Source organism: Scophthalmus maximus, chromosome 15, assembly GCF_022379125.1.
Source record: "Scophthalmus maximus strain ysfricsl-2021 chromosome 15, ASM2237912v1, whole genome shotgun sequence".
In the NCBI taxonomy this organism is placed as follows: Eukaryota; Metazoa; Chordata; class Actinopteri; order Pleuronectiformes; family Scophthalmidae; genus Scophthalmus; species Scophthalmus maximus.
In genome coordinates this window covers 8,700,547-8,727,957 of record NC_061529.1, presented here as the reverse complement: position 1 = coordinate 8,727,957, position 27,411 = coordinate 8,700,547, and the positions used below count along the sequence as shown (strand labels likewise).

The 27,411-nt window shown below is 45.0% G+C and overlaps 1 protein-coding gene across 2 annotated transcripts; it reads right to left on the bottom strand.

The window, feature by feature from the left end:
• Positions 1 to 141: 141 nt before the first annotated feature.
• Positions 142 to 27,275, bottom strand: LOC118286184 (cytoplasmic dynein 1 heavy chain 1). 2 transcript variants are annotated; one of them, XM_047337657.1, is made up of 78 exons: positions 26,910 to 27,275; positions 25,215 to 25,302; positions 24,895 to 25,068; positions 24,526 to 24,781; positions 24,244 to 24,430; positions 23,879 to 24,150; positions 23,529 to 23,756; positions 22,747 to 23,400; positions 22,194 to 22,616; positions 21,886 to 22,065; positions 21,575 to 21,724; positions 21,270 to 21,416; positions 21,000 to 21,140; positions 20,701 to 20,877; positions 20,337 to 20,447; positions 20,089 to 20,208; positions 19,746 to 19,985; positions 19,424 to 19,579; positions 19,179 to 19,292; positions 18,966 to 19,076; positions 18,653 to 18,862; positions 18,345 to 18,491; positions 18,089 to 18,255; positions 17,754 to 17,927; positions 17,236 to 17,590; positions 16,950 to 17,144; positions 16,583 to 16,865; positions 16,369 to 16,469; positions 16,040 to 16,199; positions 15,625 to 15,865; positions 15,346 to 15,529; positions 14,979 to 15,191; positions 14,615 to 14,853; positions 14,338 to 14,494; positions 14,037 to 14,261; positions 13,709 to 13,939; positions 13,438 to 13,578; positions 13,092 to 13,325; positions 12,646 to 12,852; positions 12,389 to 12,510; positions 12,130 to 12,295; positions 11,827 to 11,990; positions 11,578 to 11,707; positions 11,323 to 11,456; positions 11,094 to 11,208; positions 10,847 to 11,008; positions 10,482 to 10,696; positions 10,189 to 10,393; positions 9,897 to 10,070; positions 9,662 to 9,781; positions 9,447 to 9,567; positions 8,945 to 9,140; positions 8,010 to 8,127; positions 7,703 to 7,918; positions 7,394 to 7,606; positions 7,100 to 7,227; positions 6,855 to 7,008; positions 6,596 to 6,742; positions 6,301 to 6,451; positions 5,909 to 6,162; positions 5,663 to 5,797; positions 5,479 to 5,573; positions 5,190 to 5,364; positions 4,978 to 5,053; positions 4,683 to 4,843; positions 4,471 to 4,582; positions 4,323 to 4,383; positions 4,116 to 4,239; positions 3,847 to 3,960; positions 3,588 to 3,758; positions 3,273 to 3,490; positions 3,058 to 3,161; positions 1,805 to 2,013; positions 1,515 to 1,668; positions 1,223 to 1,365; positions 933 to 1,101; positions 719 to 843; positions 142 to 588 (listed from the first exon to the last, which is right to left on the bottom strand). In XM_047337657.1, exons 1-78 carry the CDS (start codon positions 27,157 to 27,159, stop codon positions 460 to 462), a joined length of 13,923 nt encoding a protein of 4,640 aa, XP_047193613.1. In that variant the 5' UTR covers positions 27,160 to 27,275; the 3' UTR covers positions 142 to 459. The 2 variants fall into 2 exon arrangements, with proteins under 2 accessions (XP_047193613.1, XP_047193614.1); XM_047337658.1 differs by lacking the exon at positions 8,945 to 9,140 and adding an exon at positions 8,556 to 8,751.
• Between the last annotated feature and the right edge of the window lie 136 nt (positions 27,276 to 27,411).

Below are 27,411 nucleotides of genomic sequence, written 5' to 3'. Positions count from 1 at the left end.
AACGAATGATGACATGGAATTGGCTCCAATGAACACATTTGCAGGTCCCTGCTGTATTTTATTCAACTTCGACACAGTTAATGCCATGTACGAAACGGACAAATCAAACATTCACTATAAAAGATCACACTGAAGTCGTCATTGCAGTTCATCTTCCTTTCAGCTTTATTCAATCTAAAATCATTCAGGTTCTTTCATAAAAACACATTTTCCTTTCAAGTTTCCTTTTTCCACATTTCCTTGTCTCATAATTTACCATCTGACAACATCCCCCAACCTTCAAGACACTTTCCAAAAACACTAAGAATGGGTACATGCGTTATTGCTCCACTAATGTCTCTAACTACATGTTATAATGGCTAAACACTACGTTTTAAAATGGTGGTTAATAGGTAATGAATGTAAGAGATTAAGTGTGGTTTAATAGACTCTCTGGTCTTAAGGAATGACTTGTTACATTTACTCTGTGCACAGGATAGCAACTCCACGCTCATAGAAGCTATGTGGATCTTCCTTGGTAGCGATGTCAAAGTCCACAGTGAAGATGAGTTCAGACCTGGTGAAGTTCAGGTAAACGGGCAGAGTCACCTGTGGTGAGATGAAGAAAAAATAAGATGAAAACAGCAAAACCAGAACTAAATGTAATGTTTTTCTTTATCATTTAGACATAATATATTATTACATAGAAGGATGTGTAGTTGCGTAAATGTATTCATACCATGTGTCTCTTCTCAGCATTGCTCTGCTTGATCCAGCGGAGCTGAGTGAGAGGCAGCTCAGTGGAGATGGAGGTGGACAGAGAGAGCTTGTTGTTGGCACAGGTAGCTCCCTGCAATTTCAGACCTGAGAGAAACAGTAAGCAAGTTCCACATTAGACACACTGAAACTAAATTTGACAATATATTAGAATTCAGTTATTTTTTAGGTCTGACCTTTGATGCCGAAGCTGCAGGCGTCCAGTGCGGTGCCCAGGGCAGTGGTGACACTGACCTCCAGACACAGCTCTTCCAGAGACCAGCTGTTTGCCTGAGCCACGTACTGGCGGGTTGCGGTGATGTAAGCCTCTGGTACGAACAGGCTTCCGAGGCACACGTGGATGTTCTGATGAAGCAGAGACAGAAAGAAGAAAATATTACTATTGTGAGTGCCTCCGTCAATTTGGTGGAATCCATCATACTATCACAGTTTTTTAAAACTGTAAGTAAACAGTGGACCAAACTACCTTCAGTTCCTTTGCACCCCCACTGGCAGCTCCCTGGGAGATTTGCTGCAGCTGTTTGATTCTCTCGCTGAAGTCTGCAACCCACTGGATCACAGTCATGGAGGTGGGGACTGTGTATCGACACCAGCTGCGAGGTAGGATGCCTATAGGGTCAGACAGATGATTACAAAAAGTAGTAGTCGTTATTCACTCAAAGAATAACCTGTTTAGTGACAGCTCCCTGGTCAAGACACAGAATGGACACAAGTGAGCCAAACTTATGCAAAATCTGAGTGAAAATGTAAGAGTTTACCTTTAACAAGGTCGCTGATGAGTGTGCGCAGGTCGTTTGTCTGCTTCTTCTTGCCCTCACACACATGGACCACATCGGACAGATCCTGACGGACCTCCTGCAGCATCTTGCCGCCCATCTTCACCTCGCGCTCAAAGAACCTGAAGAGTGGGTCCTGGTGGTTGTGTGTTTGGATGAAGAAGATATTAAATCAAATGCAGAAGCATCAGTTACAAAATAGCAAGTACATATACAAGAAAATATTAAACAAACCCCTTGAAGTCTGCTTGCCAACCATTTTCTGCCATTACCTTTATGTTCTCTACTGTGCGTTTGAGTGGATTGACAGTTTGCGGCATGAGCTGCAGCCAGTTGCAGGCAGTGCCGTGGAGGGTCCTCATCCAGGCCGGCTGGGCGTCAGACGCGGATGTAGTGCGCTCCTTCTGCTCCGTCTCATAGGCAAGGTCATCCTCATCCTCCAACGTCTGCATTTTCAGCATCTTACCCATCATGTCAATGCCTGCGCAGCCCGGCAGAGGGAGCGAGTGAGCAGGGAGGGAGGTGGAGGAGAGGTGGAAAACAAGGCCATGGTGGGAGGTGGGTAGGAGAAAAAATTAATTGCGGAACAAGGAAACAAGTAGCTTACCTCAAGGATGCTTCAATAAAAGACTTTGTTTTAACAGAAAGGAAATTGTGCCAAACAAACAAATTAGGACTACACTGGGTAAGACAATAGATACAAGGATTAAGGCAGCATTTCCATTAGACCCATAAATCCCAAAAGCATAAATGAACTGCATTCTCGACTGGATCTGTAAAAGAAAATAATGAGAAAAATGGAGAGGTCGTCGGGTTCTGAGGGAGAAATTGAGGGATGGTAATGAGGATGAAGGGCAGAGGGAGTGTGAAGGGTGGTAAAAGGGGAAGATGCTTCAGCAGCAAGTATCAAAGGGGTTTGGTGGAGGTGTGTAAATCAATCTGACAAACGGGAATGGAGTTATGATGGGGAGCAGAGGGGATGGGGAGGTGTGGGGCAGCTTTGAATCCTGATCACAAGGCGGGGTGGGATAGAATCTCAGCAAAGCGACATGATGGCTGTGAAATACAGCTGCTGGAGGGTGAGGATACACACACCCTTCCTTTGGGCAGAGCACTTCCTAAAATGTGATGGCTCTGAACTACAACTAGTCTACAACTACACAGCTACACTGTAGGACTCGGTTTCACAAGTAGCTTCTAGTTGTGTATCAATTTGAAGTTAACTGGTGAAGTTAACCGATGAGAGATTAGCAGAAGAAGTATCCTTAACATTTTCTTTGCCACCACACACTCTGCCCAAAGCAGATGCAAATATATGAGGTCTTGATCACTGCCTTGCACTTGGACACCCTGTGAAAGAAAGAGTTAGGACACTAGAACAGAGAGAGGTTGTTAGAGATGAATCTGTCCTATGAATACACAATATCTGAACAGATAGAGTCAGAAGAGTGAGGGGGTGTTGTGCTCCATTTGCTGTGACAAAACTCCAGAGTACAGTTTAGGAAGATGACTCGTTGCAGCATACCCTGAGTGGTGAGCAGGACCTTCTCAGCGTTGCTAGGCAACCCAAGCCAAGATGGAGTCTGAGTGTCAGGAAGCATCTCTACCCAGTGTATGAACTCCTCCCGTCTGAAACAAAATCAGAAGCAAACTTTACTGGTTGAGTTCATCAGTAGCATAGTCTTTCACTGTAGGAGTGGTGGAATAGTAAAAAAGAGGTAAAAGCCGGACACCACTGACCGAATGCCATCAGGCATCTTGATGTCCTTGTGTCCGTCAACCTTGAGAGCCAGTTTGAACTCGCTGTCGAAGCTTCCCTTTGTGAAGATGCGGTCCAGGAAGGTGATGAGCAGACGCTGATCAAACTCGTTGTCGATGCGGCCGCCATAGATGGACTGGGCCATCAGGGTTTTCAGAGCTGCCCAGGGGATCTTGTCTGGTGCAATGTTCTGACGACCCTGTGAAAAGGCAAAGCGTGATAAGTTCATATTTTTAAGCAAATGGTCAAAACTGATACCTCAGAAATGTATGTGTCAAATCAAGTAGATCTGCAACCTTAGCAGTGTCGTCCAGCCAGGTGTCAACGGTGTCACAGGCAGAGCGGAGGTCGGACTCTCCAAACTCGTATTTCTTGGACCATCCGAGTGGTGCATAGCGCAGACGCTCCTGAATGACTGCATGGAACCAAGCCAGCAGGAAGTAGAGACGAGCACGCTCGTTGGGAGCCTGTAGAAAACATGAGGAAAAAGTTATTCAGATAACAAATGTGGAGGAAACATGCAGGTGGTTGATGACTGAACTCATTTCAAGTCACCTTGCACATGCGAGCCACAGGAATGCTGCTAAAGGTCCGGAGCATGTTGGCCTTGACACCCGGAGGAGGCTCAAACACAAAGATCCGACCGGCACGAAGCAGATTCACTGGCACCTGGCAAGAAAACACAGAAGTGAGAATTTGAAGTGTGTAAAATGAACAGCGAGTTTGGGACTAGTTGTGAGAACTGATTCATAGCTGTGCTGTCAATTCATTCGTCAATGCCAAGATTATAAAATGGAGATCATTTTAGGAGTAATGTGCTTTACCTTGGGGTTGATCTCCATAGTCAGGAAAAGCCTGAAGCTGGCATGAGGCTGCATAGAGTGGAGCTTCTTCTCCAGTTGCATCAGCCACCCGGGGGCAAGATGGACGTTCTCCAACATCACCCACCTGCAGGATGGAAACAGTCAGAATAGAAGTACAACAAAACTAAGTGTACATTCTCACAAAAACACATAATCACCATAACTCACCTGCCAGACTTGACAGCAGTGTTGATATCTCTGTCAGCCTTATTGAAGCCCTCAGCTGAACCTGTGGACGTTGAAACAAAACAATTTAGATCCACACTTGAGCTTTTGGCTTAGGTAACAAGAAAATCTGAGCTGATTTCTTCCTTACCAATAGAGATGGATGTGATTTGTTTGTTCTCCTCAGCAGCCAGATCTCTGACGAGGCCGCTGGCATCATAACCTGGTACAGAGCACATCAACACTGGGGTGCTGGGCTTCACCTACAGACACAAGAAGTGCTAGTCAGCAAAACATTCAACAGCCTTAACAGCAAAGACTAAACTGTGGACTGAACATGATTACAGAAATATCTGACGTTACCTCGCTGTCGACGATATTAGCCAGGTCAAGAGGCTGCTCAATGATGTTCATGAAGGTCTCTCCCAGCACCTTTGAGACGAAAATGTGCGACATGGCCAACAGACGGTCGGGACGGAATGCCTGAATCAGCAACAGCTGATGCACTGCCTGGCCAATGGGAGCTGAGCAGGAAGTGGCAAAAGCAAAATAGACACGTCAAAGGACAGCAGTTTATGTATTCTCAAAAATATTAAATTCTATAAATGCCTGGCATAAATAATCATTCTGCATCATTTACAGTAAAGTATAAACTCACTGGACTGCTTCTCCTCTGACCACAGATAAGGAACAGCCAAGTCTGGAGTGTTGCTCTCTATCCACATGAAGAATTGCTGAAGAATCAAAACAATGTGATAATGAACATTGATGCAGTTCAGATGAAGAGTGTAGTTTATTAACTGGTACTGTCAGATTATCAGTGTGCTGAAATTTTGTGCAAACGGACCAACAGCATCTGTCGATACTCACATCATCAGCCTCAACTTTGGACACCAAGTCTTTGAATGCTGGAAGGCGGCTGAGGCGGACCATGGCCTCACACTGGTCAGTGGTCAGACCCTTCACCTTGGGCAATGACATGCCGGTCAGAACAATCTCCTTTCCCCGCAGATAGTGCTGGAACTCCACATCATATGAGGGCTCACTGGAAAGACAAGGACGTCAATGGATCAGATTTGAGCTTGTGGATGTTAACTGCTAACACTGTTTTATGTGAAATTACAGCTTTTGTATTAGTTTTGGTGTAATATAGTCTCACCTGGGCATGCCCTTCAGACTGATCTTAGCCAGCAGCATGGCAAAAGTAATGTGGTCCTGGTGCAGCATACCTCTGGCTACCCTGTTGAATGCCACCTACATTCAAGAAAAGACAAATCTAAGACTTTTTCATTCATAACAACAAAGAAGATTAGCCTCTTTTTTTCAAAACGTGTGGTTCAAACCTGGAAGAGGTCCTTGGTGACGACAGCGAGTCTCTGTGAATGATCACTTATGCCCTTGAGGTTGGGGTTCTCATACAGCACCGTGTGGAAGGTGTCCAGGAAAAAGTGAAGAGAGTACTGGTACAGGAAGTGCATCTGGAACAAGATGGGGGAAAAAGTTAGATTAGCATGGAAATGTGTTTGCAGATAAATGTTACTGAGGCATCGCAGTAATTGAGCGACAAAGCAAGTAAGATGAATAAAGACCTGGTTGAGAGACTCCATGGTAAAGTAGATGCTGCTGCAGGCAGAGGACAGAGACAGATACTGCTGTGACACAGCCTCCACCTCCGCCATGACGATATCAGTCTCCTCCACCTTTCTGGTCACCTCGGCTGCCTCCTTCTTCAAGTTCTCCAGGGTGGTGATGATGGTGTCGTCATCAAGGATACGACCCTTGACCTCATTGAGGGCCTGCAGCAGGGATTTCTCCAGCTGACGTAGGCGAAGCTGGAACTCGCCTAAAGAGAAGAGTCATTGATGGGATTTCTTTTTAGTACAATTGTTTACCACAGACTCAAGACTGAATCATGTTCATCATCAACATCCCCAGCTAGGCCCCGTCAATGTGTTAGTTTCTGCCCTTTAGTGCCGCTCACCTTGCAGTTTGAGGAGGTCAGAGCGTTTCTCATCCACGTCAGGCCTCTCAGCCTTTAGGACCTCATTGAGACACTGGCTCTGCAGGCTGCTGCGCGTTACCGTGAAGTTGACAAATGTCACACGAGAACACAAGTCTGGTGGGAACTCGACCTGCGTACACAAAAGATACCATTTAAAGAAGGAAATGCTCTATTCTACTCTATGACTGGACTAGATTTTGTTAAAAGACTCATACCTATTTAAATTATGTAACAGTGTCTAATGATCTTATATTAGCTACATATGAATCCTCACAGTTGGGTCTCTTGTGGAGAGGAAGATGACAAATGAAGGTGACAGATCAATGTCCTGGTCTCCGAGGGTGATGAGGACACGTCCTCCAGTCCTTCGGACTTCTCTGTTCAGCACTGGGTTTAGGATAGGGTCGTAACTTTCCACATCCTGAAGGGCCCCCCAAAAAAGTTAGAATAAACAAATCCGTATATAATGCAAGGGCAGTGATCAAACAGCATGTTCACAATAAATGTTGGCAGTGTGAAATAATGGCTCTTACCTGGACCAGCAGTGGGTTTCCAAAACGCAAGGCACTTTCCAGGTTCTTTCTGAAGGCGTCATCCAGGAAACTGGTTCTGGTGATCTTGCGTTCTTTGTACTCATTCATTATGAACTCTGTGGCTTGGCCTGATGGGTCAATAATGAGTGGGTACCTAGAAAGGGCAACGGTAAAAAATAATCAGACACTTAGTGATCAGAAATCCATAAGGAAACATTAAAATGCTAGAAAATAAAGATACTGACCTGTTGAAGCGCTTGAGCATGATAGCATTCTCAGTACAAAGGTCATCAGCTGGGAGGGAGTTGGCTTGCCAACGCAGCCTTTCGTCAGCATTGGACAGGTACTCAGTTCTGGCAATATCCGTACGGAACTGAGGGAGAAATTTAGGCCAACTGAAGTTAGGAAGCCAACATCAGATAAAGGGATATGCAAAAAAAAAAAAAAAACTACTAAGAATCCGTGGTTGATCACCTGATATGTGATTTGACAGACTGCTGAAGAAAACAATCAAATGGAAATACCAGAGCTTCACGTACCTGGATGTTTGCCTGCTGCAGGTGGTGAGACCAAGTAGTGAACAGGTTCTGTCTCATCTGTTGTTCAAAGTATCCAGCATAGGTAATGAATGCTGCAGAGAGCAAACAGTCTCCAGCGATGGTGGACATCTGGTTCTTGAAGGTCTCACTGGTCTTCTCCCAGCGTTCCCTTTCAGCTGACAGACTCTTCAGTAGGGCTGTGCTACGATTCACCTGAGAGATGAAAGCAAGAGTTCAAGGAAATGCTGCAAAATACTTCAGTTTGAAGTGGAATAAAACAGGCAGAACATTTATTTGACGATCAGTTACCTTTGCCTCAACTGTAGCCAAGTCGGCCTTAATGGCCTGGGCCTCTGCGATGAGGACAGCATACTCTTCCTTGTAGCGAGCAATGCTAGCCTCCAGGTCTCTGATCATCTGCTCAACCTCCTCAGCCCTCGTCTTGTTGTCCGTGGCATCGTCCTCAAGCTTCTGCAGTTCGTTACGTAGAGGCTCCACACGCTTCAGCATGTCAGCATAATTGAGCTTTGGGGAGTGAAAGAATATGCTATACATTAAAAAGGAACACTCCTTTTACTCTCTTGACATCGTCATTTTCATGTTCTTGGTTTCTTACTTGAGCAATCGCCCATTTCACCATGGGCCCACAGGCCAGAGAAGCCCTGTTGACTTGGTCGTAGTTGTAGCCAGGGTTGGAGAGATAGTTCTTCTTCATCTTGTCACGGATGGAGTCACTGGATAAAGAAGAAACAGTAAAAGATGTTAGAATGCAGCAGCATTTTTTACAGTCTATTATTATATTAACACTTATGTGAGGAATGGGCAAATTACCATTAATCAACAAAAAATAAATATGAATCAATAGAGTATTGGACAGAGTCTCTTAAATCTAGTTTGAATTGGGAGGCTTGGTGCTTTTTCGATCATCTTTACTGTGAAAATGCAAAATCATGACAATGACCACTATCAAGGATTGGCTCAGTAAGTCAAGCACTTGTTACCATATGTTCATGTTGTGGTTCAACAAAATCAGCCAATGAGACGGTGCTCCAGAAACCTACAGCAAAATCATAATCACTGGTGCCATTTGATTAATATACTGATTAAATATAATTTGAGCTTGCATTAGATAAAAACTAAACAGACAGTTTGACACTGGTACCTCATTTCCTCAGAGGAAAAGTTGACTATGCTGCTGATGAAATTGTCCCTGATAATAACTTGTCTGATTTTTTTCCAGTCATTGGTCTCCTCGCCCAGCAAAAGGCAGATAGACTCCAGGGCCAGTTTGACTGCAGCTGGGGGATTGGTCATAGCCCGCACTTCTACTAGGTGATGCCGCTTAATAGAACTCACCGCTAGTTAGGTGGAAGGAGGAATGTGTTTGAAAGAAAGAAGCAGTATGAGGAAGGGGAGAAGGGGATGGTTTATGGGAAGAAAATTGGAGGGATATGAAACAGACTCAGTGGGAAAGACAGAAAAAGAAAGGGACAAAGAGGGAGAAGGTGCTCTTTAGTGAACAGTTGCAGAGTGCATTCTCTCTCATTTCACCTGATCTCCTCGGCAGAGAAGTTAACAATGGTGGGGATGAAGTTCTCCCTCATGATGATGGATCGGATCTGCTTCCAGTCAGTCGTGCTCTCTCCCAGGAGCAAGCAGATGGACTCCAGGGCCAGCTTCACGGCTGCGGGTGGATTGGCCATGGAACGCACCTCCACCAGGTGCTGCTTCTTAATGGACTTAACAGCTATTAACATCAGGTGAACAAGGAGGGCGATTATGATCAAGGAACGGGCAGTGATTGGTAAGGGGGTGTAAGCAGAGACCAAGTTGTTAAAAGAAATCCCTTGGACAAGATGTGACTGTGAGACAACGTTAAAATAAAATGGTGAAAACTACTCAATAAGGGGAATGTAGAAATGTTATTATGATCGGACAACGAAGGCTGATAATTTATCTTCAGATTTAACCGTAATAAATTTAGTTCTACTGTTAACAACATCTGAATTAAAACACATTATTAAGACGGATATGAGTAGACAAACCACTATACCATTCTGAGACTCAATAACAGCAGGTTCCACCTGTTCCAGGTCCTCCTGGACTCTCAGCTGTTTGTCCTTGATCACCTCCTGCTGCTTGTACACAGATTCCTGGATCTCCTGACTCATTACCTGGAGTCACAACAGTCATGTATGATGTTAAACCATTTTAATGCCCAATACCAACAAACTACGAGTTCCAGGATCTTTTCCCCTCCCTGAATACCTTTTTCTTCTCAGCCTCCTGCTGGTCTTTGACCATCTTCTTCAGCTTGTCATTGGCAGCAGCATTCTTTGTCTCCAACTCTTGGCTCTTGATTCTCAAGTCACGGCGAAGCTCCTCCACCTTAATGATCGGTCATATAATAAGAGAGTTGGACAAGAGCAGGTACTAACAGTTACACCTTTCTGGTTTGTGAGGATTAGCTCCAAACATCAGAAGAGAGTAAGAGTTATTTTACCTGATCAACAGTCTCCTTGATCTTGCGGAGACCAACATTAAGGTGCATCTGCTGCTCCTCTAACTCACTGCGTTTCTCATTAAACAGGTTTGCATACTGGTTGATAAAGTCCAGGTAGTGGCGAGGAGTGATGGCCATGGTATGACCACCGCGCTTGGCCAGACGGTTGTTGGCCTGTAAAGAGTTTGTAACAAGTATTATGTACCTATATGAGGTATGCATGAGCAAAAGTGGACACAATTGTTTTATAATACATCTATATATTTGCAGCATCCACTGAAAGTATCCTTACCTGGTGAAGTGTCTGGTGTACAAACACACAGCCATTGACGATAGCCTCACGATGAGATGGTGGCTGCGGCAGCTTGTCATAGACAATGGGCATGTAGTCTGGCACCTTGTAGTTTGGTTTCTCCAGATCCATCTTGCATGTGAACTCCTTACCCACCTGATAAAGGGCCTCTGTGGACCAGTCTCCAAACCAGTTCAGCACACACCTGACACAGAAAAATAAGAGTTTTAATCCAACAAATCCCTGCATTTCGCTGGCTTCTCCGATGTAATACATAAATACCATCTGCGTACCTGTTGAAGAGGGCAGGAGATGTGGCAGCCCTGTCCTTCAGGCCCTCTGATGAGGGGTTCATGGTGAAAACCACATGGAGGTTTCTTATGACCTGACTGGTGAACCACTTGTACAGCTCTTCATGTGTGTCAAGCATCAGGCCCTCTTTCTGGGCTCCCTCCTTACACTGAGTCATCAGGGTGGCGTACTCATCTCCTTCAAACAGGCCAGGAACCTACAAACAACAGGTAACATTAAGAAATATCAAGGACCTGAAAAGTAAGCACACACAAGCTAAACTCATCTTGGAAAACTACCCAATGAGTACAGAAGGCCACAAAGGTGTGACGAGTGGTGCTTTACATCAGACTGCAATGTCGGTTACCTCTCCGTTGGCCAGCAGTGTGTTCATTCTCTCAAGGAATCCAGAATCCAGCACGTTGGACTCATCCATGATAAAGGCGATCTTCTCGTTCTTGCAGCCAGAACGACGCAGCACTGTGCGCAGGTCCTCGTCAAAGTCCTCTCCAGTGTATTTCCTGTGTACCTGAAAACACACACACACACAAATAAATACGTAAAGATAATTGAAAAAGTATGACTTCAAATGTATTTACACGCATTTCACCAACCTTGATCTGGTAGACACTGAGTCCGTTCATCCAGGCTACGAAGCGAGACAGAGTGGTCTTTCCTGCTCCACTCACACCGATCAACAGGAGATGGCCCTGAGGCTGGCGGAAGATTCTAGAGAGGCACATACACTTTGAAAACTTGCTCACAAAACAAATATACCAACTTTGAAATTCTGAAAGTCAATGAGCAGCACTGAGCTACAAAATCTCAGAGGCATTCACTCACCGGTCAATCCTGAGGACGTGGTCCAGCACCTCATTGAAGAGCACCAGAGGTACATCCAACTCCTCTTCATAGAAGACCTTCAGACGGGCCTTTACATAGTCCCTTAGCTCCTCCTGTTCCACTGGGATGTAGTCCTGCAACCACATACAAGAGTCTCAGTGAAAACTTAAATGAAAATTATATTGATTTGAGGGACAATATCAGTAACAGTACCAAAGCAGAAATCACCGTATAATCAACATAGCCCTAATTTACCTTGGAGAGCCAGTTGCTGTAGAGGATAGGCCTGTTAAGGGCCTTCTCCTTATCAATGTTTGGGAAGTGTTTGAGAGCAACCATGTCGACATTTTCATCTGTCCACCTTCTTTCTTCATCACCAACAAGCCTGGAAAAGTGCAAGACCAACACCACAGTCACTACATTTGATCATTCTTCAATGTAATTTGTCTTCACATGTCTGCACTGTGAATAATAGAGCTTAATCTGTCAGTAACCAATGCTCACCTGTCCTGGAAGAGGCGGAGGGCCTCATGGGCCCAGATACGGATGAGCCCCTCAACAGGCAGAGTTTCAAGCGGTCGCAGGGCCTCAAATATACCCCTCACCCAACGGGTCATTTCTCTGGGAGAGTAGATGTAGTGAGGTTGGGTGTCCTGAGTGAACCGCTCCTGAGGGGTTAAAGAAAGGAAATTTTATCAGACAATGAAAGGTTACCAATAAAAACATACTCCATTAGTTTGTACTCTTTTCTTCTGTGACAGTATTTAGTAGACTTGATGTTTTCAGTTATACTGCCATATCCTTTACCTGAGACATGGTGTAGAACTCGACCATAGCAGCAGTAAGAGGCTCAGCATAAGTACGTAGAGAGGGAATGAGGCGCAGCATGGCGCGGTTGAAGGTTCCATAAATCTGTGTGAGAGAGGCTGGGCCGGGATAGTCCACGTAGACCACAGGAACATGACGCAGAAACCTAGAAAGAACAACATGTCAGGACTTCTCATATATAAGTGGCATTTTAAGAGTTTTGCAAATGAAATAACATCAATATATCTGATTACTACACCTGTGTGTAAGAGGCTTTCTGCCAGGGTCAGTGGGAGGATTACAGGCACCAACAAACTGGATCCTTTCTAGTTTGACCCATGTCTGGTCTGAGGTGCGATAGAAACCTCCGTGTTCCACCATCTGCAAAGAAACAGAACAAGGAACCCTTTAACATACAAGCGGCAAACATCCAAACATATAAGCTACTTGGAAACTAATTTTTTGCAGTAATCCTACAGCTACTGTATGTGACCGTTTGCAAACAACGAATCATACCTGTCTGAGGAAAGAGATGACTCTCTGTGTGCCATATTTGTCCATGTCCGGCAGATTGATCTCGTCACAGAACAACACCAGCCACTTGCCCAGTTGGACGGGGGCAAGGACCACACCGTTGGGGGTACGGCGGTACTCACAGTAGTGGTCAAAGGTCTTAAGCAGCAGCTCTGGGGTGGTGGCGCTAGAGAAGTTCAGACCGACAACCTGATGGAGAGTAGGAGCTTTGTCAATTACAAATCTTACTACAAAATATAATTTCACATCAGTTTTACTCAGTTTATTATTTATTGCCTGAGTAATGGGATAATACATTCTTAATTTCTCTAATGTGGATAAAAAAAAGAATAAAAAATTAGTTTCAAGAACTGTTCGAAGTTTAACTGATTTTAAAGATTTATAATCAATCTAACTCCTATTGTTAACTCTTTGGTCCAGTCTCTTACCTCCATATCAGGCAAGGCCCTTAGGGCACTGAACAGGGTCATAGTCTTTCCAGAGCCGGGAGGTCCACAGAGCACCAGTGGTTTGTGCTCTGCCAGCCATGTGTAAAGCAAAGCCTCATGGCGAACCGTGTCCAGGGTGGGAACCACGACATCAGGGCATGCCACCTTGTGGGTCTCTACCTCAATCTGGGGTACCTTGCCCTGCCAGGACTGCCATTCACCTGAGATGCACACCTGAGTGTACAGGAAATGCGTTAAGTTTGCCTCTGTGACTTTCAGGTGCAGAGGAGCAAACATTCTCTGTACTCAGAATAATCACAAGTTGTTAAACAGACAGAGGCTTTACCTCGTAGTCAATGATAGGGACATTGGGAGCAGAGGGGAGGGGCACAGTGGTGATGCGACGAATGTATTCTCCAAGCTCAGCCCTCATCTTCAGCCGTCCGTCACCAGAGAAGGACCACAGCACGGCATAGATTAGATACCTCTGTAAAAAGATAATGCCACAAAATGTATCAGTTGTAAGAGAATGTAAACATTTACAAGGTGGTGTAAGGTATGACTTATGAGACATCTATGCTTCTTTAAAGTACACAGAGCAGAACACAGAATCTTACCTGCATGTATCGCTCCAGCTGATCAATGGGCATGGGGAAGTCAGGGTGGTTGCTGTTGTAGAGAGCCACATTACGACAGGCCTGGTGCATCATAGAGAACAGGGAACCAATGCAGCGCAGGCGAGTGAAGTCCATGATGTGCTCCATCTTAGAGGCATGCTCTAAGGCCTTGATCACCAGGCCTGTGGAGGTGAAGTAAGGCTGCAGGATAGCTGCAACATCACGCTGGATCTAGTGTAAAACACACAGCAGTACATTGGTGAAGAGGAAATTTTTGAGTGGTCTTGTGTTTTTAATATAGTTTATTCTAGTCATTTCTTCATTTTACCTGCAGCATTGGTGATGCAGTCTCCTCCTCGTCCTCTGTGCCCTTCCTCTTGCGCTGAGCTTCATCCTCTCCCTCATCCAATGGGATACTTCGAATGCGAGCCAGGAAGTTGTTGAAGATCATGTCAGTACTGAGGACATCCTCACTGAACCAGACCATACCACAACGGGACACAGTGGCCAGGGTGGCATACTTCAGGTCCTGTACTTCAAACATCACACGTACCTGTGGAGAAACTTGGGGTAAATAACAAACATGGTCCCACCACACCGGATTAAAAATGAGGCATCTTTGCTTTTACATTTGGTGGCAGGCTGAGACGCTCTCCATTGGGCAGGGTGAGCAGCTTGTTGTCATCCAGGACTGAGTTGAGATTTTCAACCCACTCTGGGTCAACATCACCATCAAAGATGATCCACTGGCGCTTCTGCAGTTCACCTCGAACATTGTCAATTATCCTGAAATTTATGGGAAAAACATCTTAAAAGACTAATTTTCCCAAAAAAGGTTCTACATTTCAAGATCAAGATTAGCCAAGTAGATTCATGCTTTTAATCATGAAATGTTAACAAACTCACTTCCTGAGGATGTGTGTGAACAAGCCATCGGTCCATTCACGCGTGTTGGGGTCCAGGGTCCCGTACAGGAGATCCTTGCTGATGGCCTTGGGGTCGATGATGTGGGCCACACCCTCAATACCTTCCAGCCTCTCCAGGGCCTTGAGCAGCACCCTCCATGCCATGGTCTTTCCACTGCCTGAAGGTCCCACCATCATCAGGCCATGATTGATCTGTGTGATCTGATACAACTGGAGCACCTGGAAGAGGTTGAATGACAGTGTCAGAAAATTAAGTCACTTTTGTCACAATTGGATTTTATCCACAACCTAAAGACAACCTTCCAAGATGTGGAAGGCTCTTAGAAGACCATTTAGCTACATACCTTCTCCACCCACATGCTTCCCACATCGTCACCATCTCCATAGGTGAGATACATCTCTGCGCAGACCTTCTTCAGCTCCTCCCTCAGTGCAGTCATCTCTCCTCGCATATACTGGACTCCAGGGAAGACATCAGAAAGCAGGCTGAAAAGCAGAGGGATGTCCTCTGCCACCAGTTTGGGAACCATAGTCTCGCACACACTCTGGATCAGGATCTAAAATAAATGGGACAACAACCAAGTGAACCATTTAAGCTTCTCATATTCCTAGCAGGATTGTTGAAAAATGTGTCACACAAGTGTAAAGATTTAATAATAAAACAATACAGCAACTTCAATTCCAAGTCCTACGATATACGTCTTTTTATACCTCCTGTTCTGGAAGGTTCTCCGCTATGTCATTTTCGTCAACGACCTCTCCACGCTCAAGTTTCTCCCTTTTGATCCTCTGGATGCGCTCGCGTTTGACATTGCCAGCGCTAATCAGCACGCTCTTCAGAGCTCGAAGGCCAAAATCGTAGTGACTCTGAGAAGACAGCTGCTCGTCGCATAGCCTGAAATAAAGGCAAGGTGTTCATTTAGACAGGAAAGACCCCTTGAATTACACCCAAAGCTATTTCAACTTTTTTTCGAAAAATATAGTACATACTTGAAGAAGGGAACAATCTTTTTAGCCAGGATCTCAGCAGTGCGGAAACCTTGAGAGTAGAGCATGACCTGGGCAATGAGTTGGCGGTCAGGCTTGGTCATGGCCAAGCTGCGGAACAGCTTCTTCAGATTGTCAGGCAGGTTGGAACGGCCAGCATAGCCAGGGTTCATGGTGATGAAGATGGCCATGTCTGGGCTCACCTTCACCTGCTTGTTCAGGAGCTCTGTGGTGACGGGAACACCTGAGAGGGGGGCAGATGACAAGTTATTTACACTGCAGTTATAACATAGAATACTGACTAATAGTGAATAAAATTAGACACTTTTCACCACTCTTAGGCAATTGGTGTTCAAATTTAATTTGGATATTCTCCTTACTTCTTAAACATCCTAGTTCCTACTTGTGTAACACTTACTCCTGTCTCTGTTTGGGTTGATGTGTTCTCTCAAGGCCACCTGGATGTACTGGACCTGCTGAGAGACGGCAGACAGCATTCTCTCCTCCAGACGGTTGAACTCATCGAAGCAGCCCCAAGCTCCCACCTGACACAGACCCACGAAGATACGACCCATAGCCTAAAAAGAGAAAGGAACAAAAAATATGGTTTAAATTGAAAAAACATGAGAACCAAATGCTGTAAAAAAAATTAAAAAACATAAAGTGCTTTACTAATCTTTTATTGTGTTATGGTTGTCTTGGTTCTAAACTACACTAAAAAGGAAGAATCTTTAAACAGTCGTGTACCTGGAAGTCAAATGTCTCATCACAGTTGAAGACCAGGACAAAGCGGCCAAGCTGGTGACCAAGAGCCTTGACAGACTCAGTCTTTCCTGTGCCAGCAGGACCTAGATGACAAGACAAATTCAGTGACGGAAAATAAAAAATAAATGGAAAACTGTACTTATATCACCAGTGAATTCATGTGTACAAGAAAATACGCCACATTTAAGTTTCATACCAAATGGTGACCCGCCAAGGCGGGCCTCCAGAGCCTGGGTCATGGTCAGGTAGCAGCGGTCTGTTAGAGGGGTCTGGACAAGCTTGTCCTGGACACCCAAGTACTCAAAGCCATAGTTGAACTTGGCATTGGCCATCTGAATGGACAGCTGTTGCAGGACATCTGTCTGCTTGGGGTCAAAGTAGAAGCGCATCTGGCTGAGCCACTCAAAGGACTTGGGGTTGTCAATCTTGTTCTTGATCAGAGTCCTGGTCACATCACGTTGGTGCACCAGCTCTGTGATCTGAGGGGGAACAGATTATGAATTTCAGAGTTTTCATCATACAAGTATTCTTTGAAAATACATATTCTTTAAAATCCAGCTGACCAGGTGTTCCAGTTTCCTCCTGCGGAGTGGAGGCTGCTCCATCAGCACAGTGTCAGCCAACACATTGAGGGTGGCCTCCACATTTGACAGCACCCCATGCATTGGGGTCATGTCCCCACCACCTGCGATGGTGGTCAATGCAGACTCGATGTTCTCAGACCAGGCGATCTGGGCGGACAAGACCACCAGCTGGGCCTGTGGAAAGAGGAGACAAGATAAGACATTTTACTAACATGATACCTTATTTACATGTCTATAACATTAAGTGAACGCTCTCAATGCTGACCTGGTAACAATCAATCCAGGTGATGTACTGGCTTAAGTCTACGGCTGTGCCTTGGTTGAAGGCCGCAACCTCTGTGACAGACTCTGCTAGCAGCTTTGCTAGTGTCACCCTCATCTCCTTCTCCACCAGCGTCAGCCACTCATTGATCTTTGGGTGGTCTGTGATGGAGACTGGTGTCTTGTAGACAATCTCCTCACCCTCACGGGAGCAGATTCCAAGCACAACAGTGTTGTCCTCGTTGAGCAAGATGCTTGAGACACCAGCAAACATTTTTTTGAAGTGTTTCTGCAGTTTGGGCACATTCTTGCTGTTACCAATGATCTCGAGCAGGTCCTCATCTCCCACAAAGTAGAACCTATGAATAAAAGGATTAATAAATAAATACATGATGCAACAAAACTGAATCCGGAGAAAAGATTCCAAGTATTCAACATAATCATTCATTTCACTTTTAAATATGAACCATTGAAACAAAGCATATTCCCCTTTTCAGCTTTGCCTCAGTGTCATCTTCATACCTGGGGAATGAGGATCTCTCTCTCTCCAAATATTCTCCAAGAGCTTTCTGGATTTTTCCCAGAAGGTCAGCAAGACGCTCCAGAGATCTCTGTACTCCCTGTATGTTCAGCACATCCATTACTAAAGGAGACTTTGTCACCTTCTTCATCAGTGCCAAGAACTCTGTGCTGATACTGTGGAATAAAGAGAGAATGCATGAAAGTTTAGTAAATTAGCTAAGTACCAATGGGGTTCCTTGAGCTTGTCTCTTATCATAAAATCCTTCAAATGTTGACCTGTCTGTGAGAATTCATGAATAATTTCCGGTTTGTTAAAATGAGGCTCCTTCATTTACCTCTGGAATCTCTGGGTTTCTACTGGCAGCAGATGTTTGATGTCAGCGCTGCCTGTGAATATGCCTTCCAGGTATACCCAGCGACGCTGCACATCAATCCAAACATCAAACAAAGCCATGATGCGATTCAGCTTGTCCTCCCAGCTCAGGGCATCTTCCTCAAACACCTGGGAAAAAGAAAGGAAAAGAAAAATTTAATATTTGTTGAAAAACTGTAAAACTGTTGTCGTAATGAAGAGAACACGCAACTGTTTACCTTGTAGTACGGAGACAATTTCATGGCAGACACGCTGTTGATGTGTTCCTTGACCTTGTTGAAGAGGTCATCCCAGCCTCTAATCAGACGACACTTGTTCTGATAGTTCACCAGGTCGAGCTCATACGAGTTCCACACTTCACGGATCTGAGAACCAGAAAACACAGAATTATTAATAAACTTTTCAAAAATATGAGCCTTTTGTAATTATCTGGATTGGAAGCTGTATGTAAAAAAAACCTGCAAACTCTCCTCCTTCAAGCATTACGACTAAAACGAATAATCTCTTGAGGACTCTCCCTCATTACCTGTTTGAGGAACTCCTCCAAAGCCATCTCTCCCTGGGCTACCAGGAGAACATCCTTCACCACCATCTCATTCCTCTGCAGATCAACATCCCAGATCTGTCCCAGGGTGAGCTCAGACAGGACCCAGTTCACATGCAAACGCTTCATCAGCTGCTTCCAATGACGGTCCTTGAGAGCCTCTGATTTCAGCTCGATCACCAACATGTTGACCTGGTGAGAGAAAGTAATAGGCAAAGAGTTTAGTAAAATATTATTTTCATTTCCAAGTAAAATCTGTGCTCATTGAAAAAAAAAAACCAACTTGCTGGCTGACCTTCAGGTATCCTTTAAGCAGCCTCTGTACAAACTCATATGAAGCATACTGTCTCAGTCTTGCTTGGAAGTTCTTCAGCTGATTCAGAAGACCATCCAGACTCTGACGAAGCTACAAACACACAACACCGACATTAGAACAGTTATATGCAAGATAATTTGACAAATATTTGAAAAGAGTTTCAATAATCTGAAGGATTACTGTGTATTTTACCTTGCGAGGCTGTACAGACACCCATGGCTGCTCTTTCATTTGGTTGATTTGCTCCCAAACCTTTGACAGCTCAGACCAGACCTCCTTCAGGTCATGGAGCTCCTCCAGTGCAACCTACAAGTCACCGCAAAGACAGTAATGATCCCAGTAATTTTTCTGGTCTGGTCAGTTGGAGCTAAAACCCACGCATTATTTGATCTTCCAGTCGTGACTTGAACTTTTATGTGAATATGTGCATGAATTACCTGCACCCTCTCTTCACTGCCGCTGAGGAGGCCAGTATCAGTGAGCTCCAGGGCCTCTTTCGCACGGGCGCACTTCTCCCTTTCAACCTTCAGACGGCCAAAGTTGCCTTCATATATGGTCAGAGACTGAAGAGCCTCCTCTGGGCGCAGGTTACCCTGATGGAACAGGTAATCAGTTAGACAACGAAGATATGTGACGAAATTAATTATGGTGATTGAAAGTCAACGTCTGCTACCTGCTATTCCATTTTAAAAACGAGTAGATAAAAACCTATGAATACATTGTATTTCAAATATTATAAGATGACTCCATTTCTCTTACAGCAACTGGTTTGGTCTTTTCCCAGTCATTGAGCAAGTCAGTGGTGCGGTTTTCAACAGCTTTGTCCTCCTGAACAATCTTCAGTTGCAGGTTGGCCACCTGCTGCTGGATAGCCGTATCCTTGCGCTTCATTATGTCACTGAAGGCACCCCATTCACCTTCGATGTTGTCAATGTAGAGCCAAGAAGGAGGGAATTGGAATCTCTGCTTCTCCAGCAAACGCTGCCCATTGCGGAACAACTGGAGGTGACGGAGGGAGAATCTGATTAGAACTTAAAACTGCCTTGCATCCCATCATATAAACGAATGAAGGAAAAGGATGCTGAATGTTTTGAGTACTTACGTCCACATTTTTCTCAAACTGTTTGATCTTGCGCTTCAAGGTCTGGACATATGTTATGAAGTTAACAGCATCTGAAGTGCTTGCTGTGTCCACAGAGTGTTGCTCCAGGTCTTGACGGGACTATGTGGGAACAGAAAAAGGTGATTAAAAAATATGCATATACATATATTTACAAAATAATCTTCTAATCAATGTCTGTGATATTAATGCTACTTAGCTGGTTAAATGAAATAGTATTTCTCAATTACCTTGGAGATCTGGGCATGGAAGTCCTGCATATTCTGGCCAAGCATCTGTCCAAACTTGCTGAGGACTTCTTTGTGCCAGGAGTCATATTTCAAGTTAACCTTGGACTGGACCTGTGGTCAGGGACAAATATCTAATTAGTAAAGATCAATATTTGCAGAAAAATGTATTCAATTTTAAATGAGCAGGAAAAAAACAAAAACAACAACATATAATTAAAACATAAACAAATAGCAATTTATGTAAAAGAAACCTCCCTTAAGCCTACAACACAAAAATATAAGATTTCATCTGGGTCGTTTTTATTAGAAATCTTTTCAGAAATGTCTTTCATATACAACACCTACAGCTGTGAGTTATAATTACCTTGCCATAGTCAATGACCGCAGGTCCAAACTCTTTCCGTGTCTCTGCATTGTCAAATGTTCCTCGTGCTTTCCGGATTTGGACCAGGAGGGCCTGCCACTTGGTGAGATCTTCCCCCAGACGGTTGTAGATGTTCTCTGCTTGCATGTCCCACAAGCACTGGTACTGCAGCCACACCTGGACAGGGCCAAAAAAGACAAGTCAATGGTTAAAACAGGAATATATAAACATGTTTGTATATGATAATGTACAAATAGATATGCTAGGGAATAATATCACATTTTATTTGAGGCTCTTACCTTGACATACTGCTCCACCTCACTGACAATGTCTTCGACTGCATTATAGGACTCCTCTAAGGCTGCAGGGCCATCTGGCATTCGGGTCAGGGCATTTCTGTAGAACTTCTCCTCCTCAGACAACTCGTAGTGGACCCCCACCTGGTAAGGGAGGACAGACTTGCTTGGATAGAAGAAACACCCATATGTCTCTCAATTTGTCATATCTGAACTAAAGGATGACAGACAGTAAAATACAGAAATTTGCATCCATGCCACTTAAGTCTCTACCTGGTATCTCTGACTCTGGATCCTGGGAAGGGAAAGGATGACCATCTTCCAAGCAAACATCTCCTGATAGAGCATGTAGCGACAGTCTTCAATTGGTGGATTCAGATAGATGACCTGGTTCGTAATCCTCAGCTCATGGACAACATTCTGGGGATCAAAAAATTAAAAAATAAAACAATCAGCACTGTCCATGTATGCAATGTTTCCAAGGTTTTAAAATGGTATATAATAGTGTAGTATAATATAATGGTTAAACATTAAAACATGGCATAAATCAATAGAAGGTCAACAGTCACAATGCTTACCTTAATCTTGGGCTCGCCTCCAGGTTTGTGGCTCACTTGCGGAGCCTCTGTGTCCATGTCAACATCAGCCTTGTCCTCTGCCTGGCCACGGAGCACCTGAGTCCAGGCCTTAAGGCCAGCCTGCAAACGCACTCCCAGGATGCGTTCAATCTAAGGAAAAATAACAAAAAAGTCAGTGCTGACTTTTTTTTGAAAATAAGTGAAAAGAAATTATGGTCAAAACATTTTTTCATTCAGACTCACTACATCCAGTATCAAACTGAATGAGAATGAAAACTACTCCATGTCTTCAGCTTGTTTTAGCTACAAACCTCAATGTCAAGCTTGTTGACCCAGATGGGCAGGTTGGAATAGGAGTGCAGATTGAGGTCATCCACTGCCTTCTGGACTCGGTTGAGGATGTCAGAGAAGGTCTTGTTCTCAAACATGCAAGTCTCCAGAGAGCGAACCTCCAGATCTATTTTCTCCTCAATCAGTAAGAGATCGTCCACCTGGAAACCAAATACAACAGAACAAAATCCATTTGTTTGACAAGATTTAACATTTGATGTTAAATTCAAAAATGAGTCTAGATGTATACAGAATGTATACTACTGAATAGTAAGGTCTCCACACTGACCTTCTCCTGGAAGTTGAACACTGTCTCAGCTAGCCTCTGAACATAAGGATCCAGCTTGTAGGACTCCCAGCCCAGAGTGATGCCTTCAGTAACGAGAGCCTGAACCTCTTTTTTAAGGCCAGCCACCAGCAGGGAGATAGAAGACCTCTCCTCCACCTTCTCACAAGTGCGCTCGTAAGTGCGGACGCTCTCGATCAAAGAGATGGCAAATGGGTACAGCTGGTTAGCTTGGTGGGCTTTGTTGACGATGCCCAATGGAACACGGAAGCTCAGCCACTTGAGGTTGCGGACCTCTTTGGACAAGGTGATGATCTCTGGGAGGAAGTTGACTTTAAGCTTGAGCATGTTGCCTGTGCGTCCACGGGCACGAGTACTCTCGATGGTGAAGATGCGGCCAGACACGCCAAGGTTACGCTGCTGCACCTGATTAAAAAAAGAGAGGAGTGGCAAATATTTAATAGCTGAGGCAAATTAGACAAAGTAAATAAAAACTCAACATTTGAGAAAATAACGACTGAACAGCATTTATAATTTAGTATGATCTACTCCATACCTTGCGAGCCCAGTCATCAGATATCTCTTGAGTGTTGAGCTTAGCCCTGAAGCTATCTCCATCCTGCTTCAGCTTCAGTCCCTCCACATGGTTCTCCCAGCCTTTTCCCAGAACATCCTCCACCCTCTTCATGTATGCAGTCAGCTGACGGTCAATCTGCTTTGCCCAGATGATGGATCCAGACACAGGTGGCAGGTCCCGGACATGGCTCATCTTACAGGCCTGGCTCTGAGGATACTGCACTTTGAACTTGTCATGCAGTGACTCAATGTCGTCTTTCACACGCTGGATGAGCTGTGTCTGGTACTCCCGGATGGCACCGCGGATGTGGGGGCGCACAAACAGAGCATTGAAGCGGGAGAAGATGCGGAACATCTCGTTGGCATTCTTGGCTGTTCCCAGCTGATCACGCAGGCGGGCAGTGATACGGGTCTCCACGCGGTCGATGCGCTCATCATAACGCTTCATGGCAGCTTCCCAGGCTTCCATGCCTTCCTTGGACACATCAAGACCATCAACCTCTTTCACATTCTCATATGCCAGGTTGACTTCCTCGATAGCGTTGGCATCGGCCGCATCTAAAAGAACTCCAGCGACCTTCATATCTTGAGGCTCAACGGTCTCTCCAGGAGCATGCTGGGGCACAGCAGAAACCTGGAGACAAAAAGTAACAGGAACAGTGTAAATAAAGACATTAATCTACATTAAGAGAACATTCAAATGCTCATGATTTAATCATAAGACATGCTTCTCAGGTAAGGCTACGGGGTAAAAAAATTTACCTGAGGCCTCAGCACACGGACGATGACAGCCCTCAACTGCTCATGCTGCCTTCTGAAACGTCTCATGTGGTCGAGTCGGGATTGAAGCTTCCTGTGGGCAGGGCTGAGACGCCACACCATCTTCAGGTTCTCCTCTCTCTTTCTCTTCACAATGTCCCTCAGAAGCACCTGGAGTTTCTCATACTCATCCTCCCAGGTCTGGAACACCTCAAAGCAAGCCACCATCACCTGCACACAACATTTTAAAGATCATTTAAAAAGATGTATTATATTTTTATCAGCTGAAGTAAGCATGGTCTTCTGAGTGGGCAAAGTAAAACTGGTTTGAGTTCATAGCCAGCCACACTAACCTTTTCAAATTCCTCATAGGCAACATGCATGAGCTTCCTGGTGCCCAAGACCTTGAGGAGCTGGGAGCTCAAATCCCTGGAGATGGCCTCTACAAGACGCAGTGCTCTCTGGATAGGGTACTTGGTGTTTCTAATCTTTTTCAGGTGGGTGAATATGGCCATCAGAGCTTGGCGGATCTTATCGAGCTCTGAGGCAGAGAGCAGGTCATTGAGAGGGAAATCCTTCATCAGAGGATTGTAGTCATTGACAGTCTCCACAGCCTGTTTCAGACCTGTGAGAAGAAGAGCGAGCGAAAATGTTAATTGTTTAAATTTTTAGGAGCAAAGGGAGTTTAAATTAAAACTTGAAGGTGGCTGTTACTCACCAGTGTCAGTGTCAAAGCTGACAGTTGCATGGAAACGTTTGCCATGTTTGAGGATGTCCAGTGTGAGCAGAACCTCGGGGCTCTCTCTCTTCTCTTGGATCCTGTTGAGGGCTCTTTCCAGATTCAACCAGAAACTGATCTCCTGCAAGGCTGTGCCCGAAGCAGGGTCACGATCGAGCTTTGTCACCTGAAAAAGGGGTGGGTGGCAGAGACAAATTAAGTCAGCGGTGGGTTGCATTATTTTTACACAATTCAAGACAGAAACACAGGAGTGCCTCTCACTTTTTGGATCTCCCTGATCCAGCGGTTGACTCCAGATTGCAGCTGGTTAAGGAAGGTTGGGTCCTCCACTTTGTCGCCAAAGTCAGTGACCTTGGGCTTCTCTCCATGCTCATAGCACTGCTTTGCAATGTTTGCGATGATGGGGTGAATTATCAGGCTGATCTCAGGGATCTCAATGTTCTGCTGCAGGTGGAGAAGTCCCATCTCCAACTCAGCAATCTTTTTCTCTACGGAGGGAGCCATCTTATCTCCATCTCTAGAGGGTGATGATAGAAAATGTATTGGAGGAATTTTCACAGATACTATGCAGAGTTTTTGATACAGGTTTTTGAAACCGAACAAAAACATGTGACACATTCTGAGATGTACCTGTCTGCCTTGCCAGACTCCCGGATATAGGATTTGAAGAACGGTGCAACAGCATTGCTGATGAAAGAGTGGAGCGTCTCATACGGAGAATCTTCACTCAAGGTCAAAACTCGAACTTGGGTTGATATCGGCTTGTCAGCATCAATGACTCCTGTTCTCTTGATTAAAGCCAAGCTGCCGGGAAGAAAAGGTTGAACATATTTACAGTTGAGAATTAAAAGAGATGGAAGCTGAGTGCCATGCCTTTTCTCAAATGGAATCACATGCTATGGCATACTTAATTAAGGACCTATATTCAGTGATCTAAGTGTATAATATACCTGTTGGACTTGATCCCATAGTGTATATCGATGCTGATGTTATAAGTGATGCACTCCTTCTCCTCCTCTCCTTCATCTCCAACATCCTCTGTGCGAAGAACAAACAAAAATCAGTATCTTAAATAACATATAAACACAAAATTCAAGTAATGACATTCCGTGCACAGACACGTTAAGTTTCACAGGCGTAGGGAGCTAGCAGCCCATTTGACCACATTTGAAATGGATCCCCGTCATTAGAGGGCACTCCTTCGAAATACAAGAGGCTTATTGTCAAGCAACTGTGTTCTCGCCCGGGCTCGCCCGTGCCAACCACACGTGAAGAGAGACATGAGCAGCCAAAAAATGAATGACGGACAAAGAGAATTGTCACCAAGCACAGATATTGGGAAGTGGGATTTCATTCTTGCATGTTTTGTTTTGTTGTACACGTGTAACGGTGGTCAGCTAGTCGAGGGCTGCTCAGTGTGTGTAAACCTCACTCGCAGACACGTTAACTAACTGATGTGCTGGCGACCGTTAGCAGTGCCCGTGGGTTTAGCCTCCCTGCTTATTGGGTAATTGAATGATGGGGTTACAGTATCCTACTGGTTGAAGTGCACGGTCACAATCTGGCCCTCTGGTGGTGAAGTTACAACTTTTTATGGCCCCCTCTATCCTCAATGGGTGCTTTAAGTTGTTCTTATATCCAGTTATTGAAGTTCATAAGGATGCAACAATTACTAACAAACAGAGCGGATCATTTTTGAATTTCCCCACATTAAATGACACTCAAACCATCAAGATAATATTCATGTTGAAGTTGTTCACCTCAAAAGTAGTCACTATTAAGAGACTCTGTTGCTTACAAAATTGCTCTGCTGAAGATGGTAAAGATACATTTTTGGAAACTATGGACGGATGGAGGATAATGTGTGTATAGAGAGGGCCATTTTGTAGCAGGATGACGGTGCAAAGTTTGGTCTGCTTCCATGATCCATCTTTGTCCCCACCCTCCTTTGTAAGTGAGGCCGTGGCTTAAAGTGAGAGTGCAATGTCTGCAGTGCAGCATCAGTATTCTGAGCAACATGACAGGAATGGGCTGGGCTGTGACTGGCTGGGAAAACAAAACCTACAGGCTCGGCCACAGTGACTTGGCTGGTCATGTGCAAAATCCAGAGATCAAGATTGGGCCCATTAGTAAAGGCAAGCAGCTCAGAAGCTCAAGATTAATTTCCCTGGGGGGGGGGGGGCTGAAGATAATGTGTTCTTTGACACAAGCTGGTTCACATGATGAAACCCTCCCGGTGGACACAGCATGACTGGCAGTGCAGACAAAGGTTCCCTTATGGTTATAATAAGCACCTGCGTGTCTGTTCTACTTGTACAGCAACAATGTCACCTTTTATTTATTTTTAACGTGTCGATAAATAAACAGCACTTAGATACACAATCGCATTGGTAATGTGCACTTGCATTAAATTCTACATTACCTTAGAAATACATGCAGCCGAATAGGCTCAAGTGGACAAGCATCACTCATTAATAATTGCACTAGATTGCCGACATGGACCGTTTTCCATGTCCCCACCCCCGGTGGCGCAGTTCCCTTACAATGACATGTGATGATGGGAGACGGAAAGCAAGGCGGACACGGTCATCTACCCGGCTGTCAAATGACAAAAACGTCCACCTTTTGGCGTCAGCTAACTGTACCTTTGAGTGCGCTTCTTTCCACCAGCACGGTGTGAATTTGAGGGTCGGCCAGAAACTTCCTCATCTGCTCCACGGCGCTCTTCTCCTCCAGGGCGGCCTCCAGCGCGGCCGGGGCCTCGCCGCCATCTTCCAGCAGCAGCGGGATCAGCTTGCGAATGTGCTTCTGCAGCACCGAGGTGTCGGCGACCGTCTGAACGGCAGACACCTCCATGGTGCCGGAGTTCTCCTCCGTCCCCCCGCCGTCGGACATGATTTCGAAGCGGGTCAACTGCGACCTGTCGCGGTGCAGCGAGACTGAACAAAAGAAACGGGACAGACGTGCGTTGCCGGTGACAGCGTCAACCCGACTGAGCTTCTTCTTCTTCCTCTTCTCGTTTCACTGACGCGCCCATGTGGAGCATTAGCGCCACCAATGGACTAAATTAGGTACTACATATATCCTTGAGATTAGTCCTGTATTTTGTAGATAGATTTATGTTTTCAGTTCCATGTTTGACGCTTC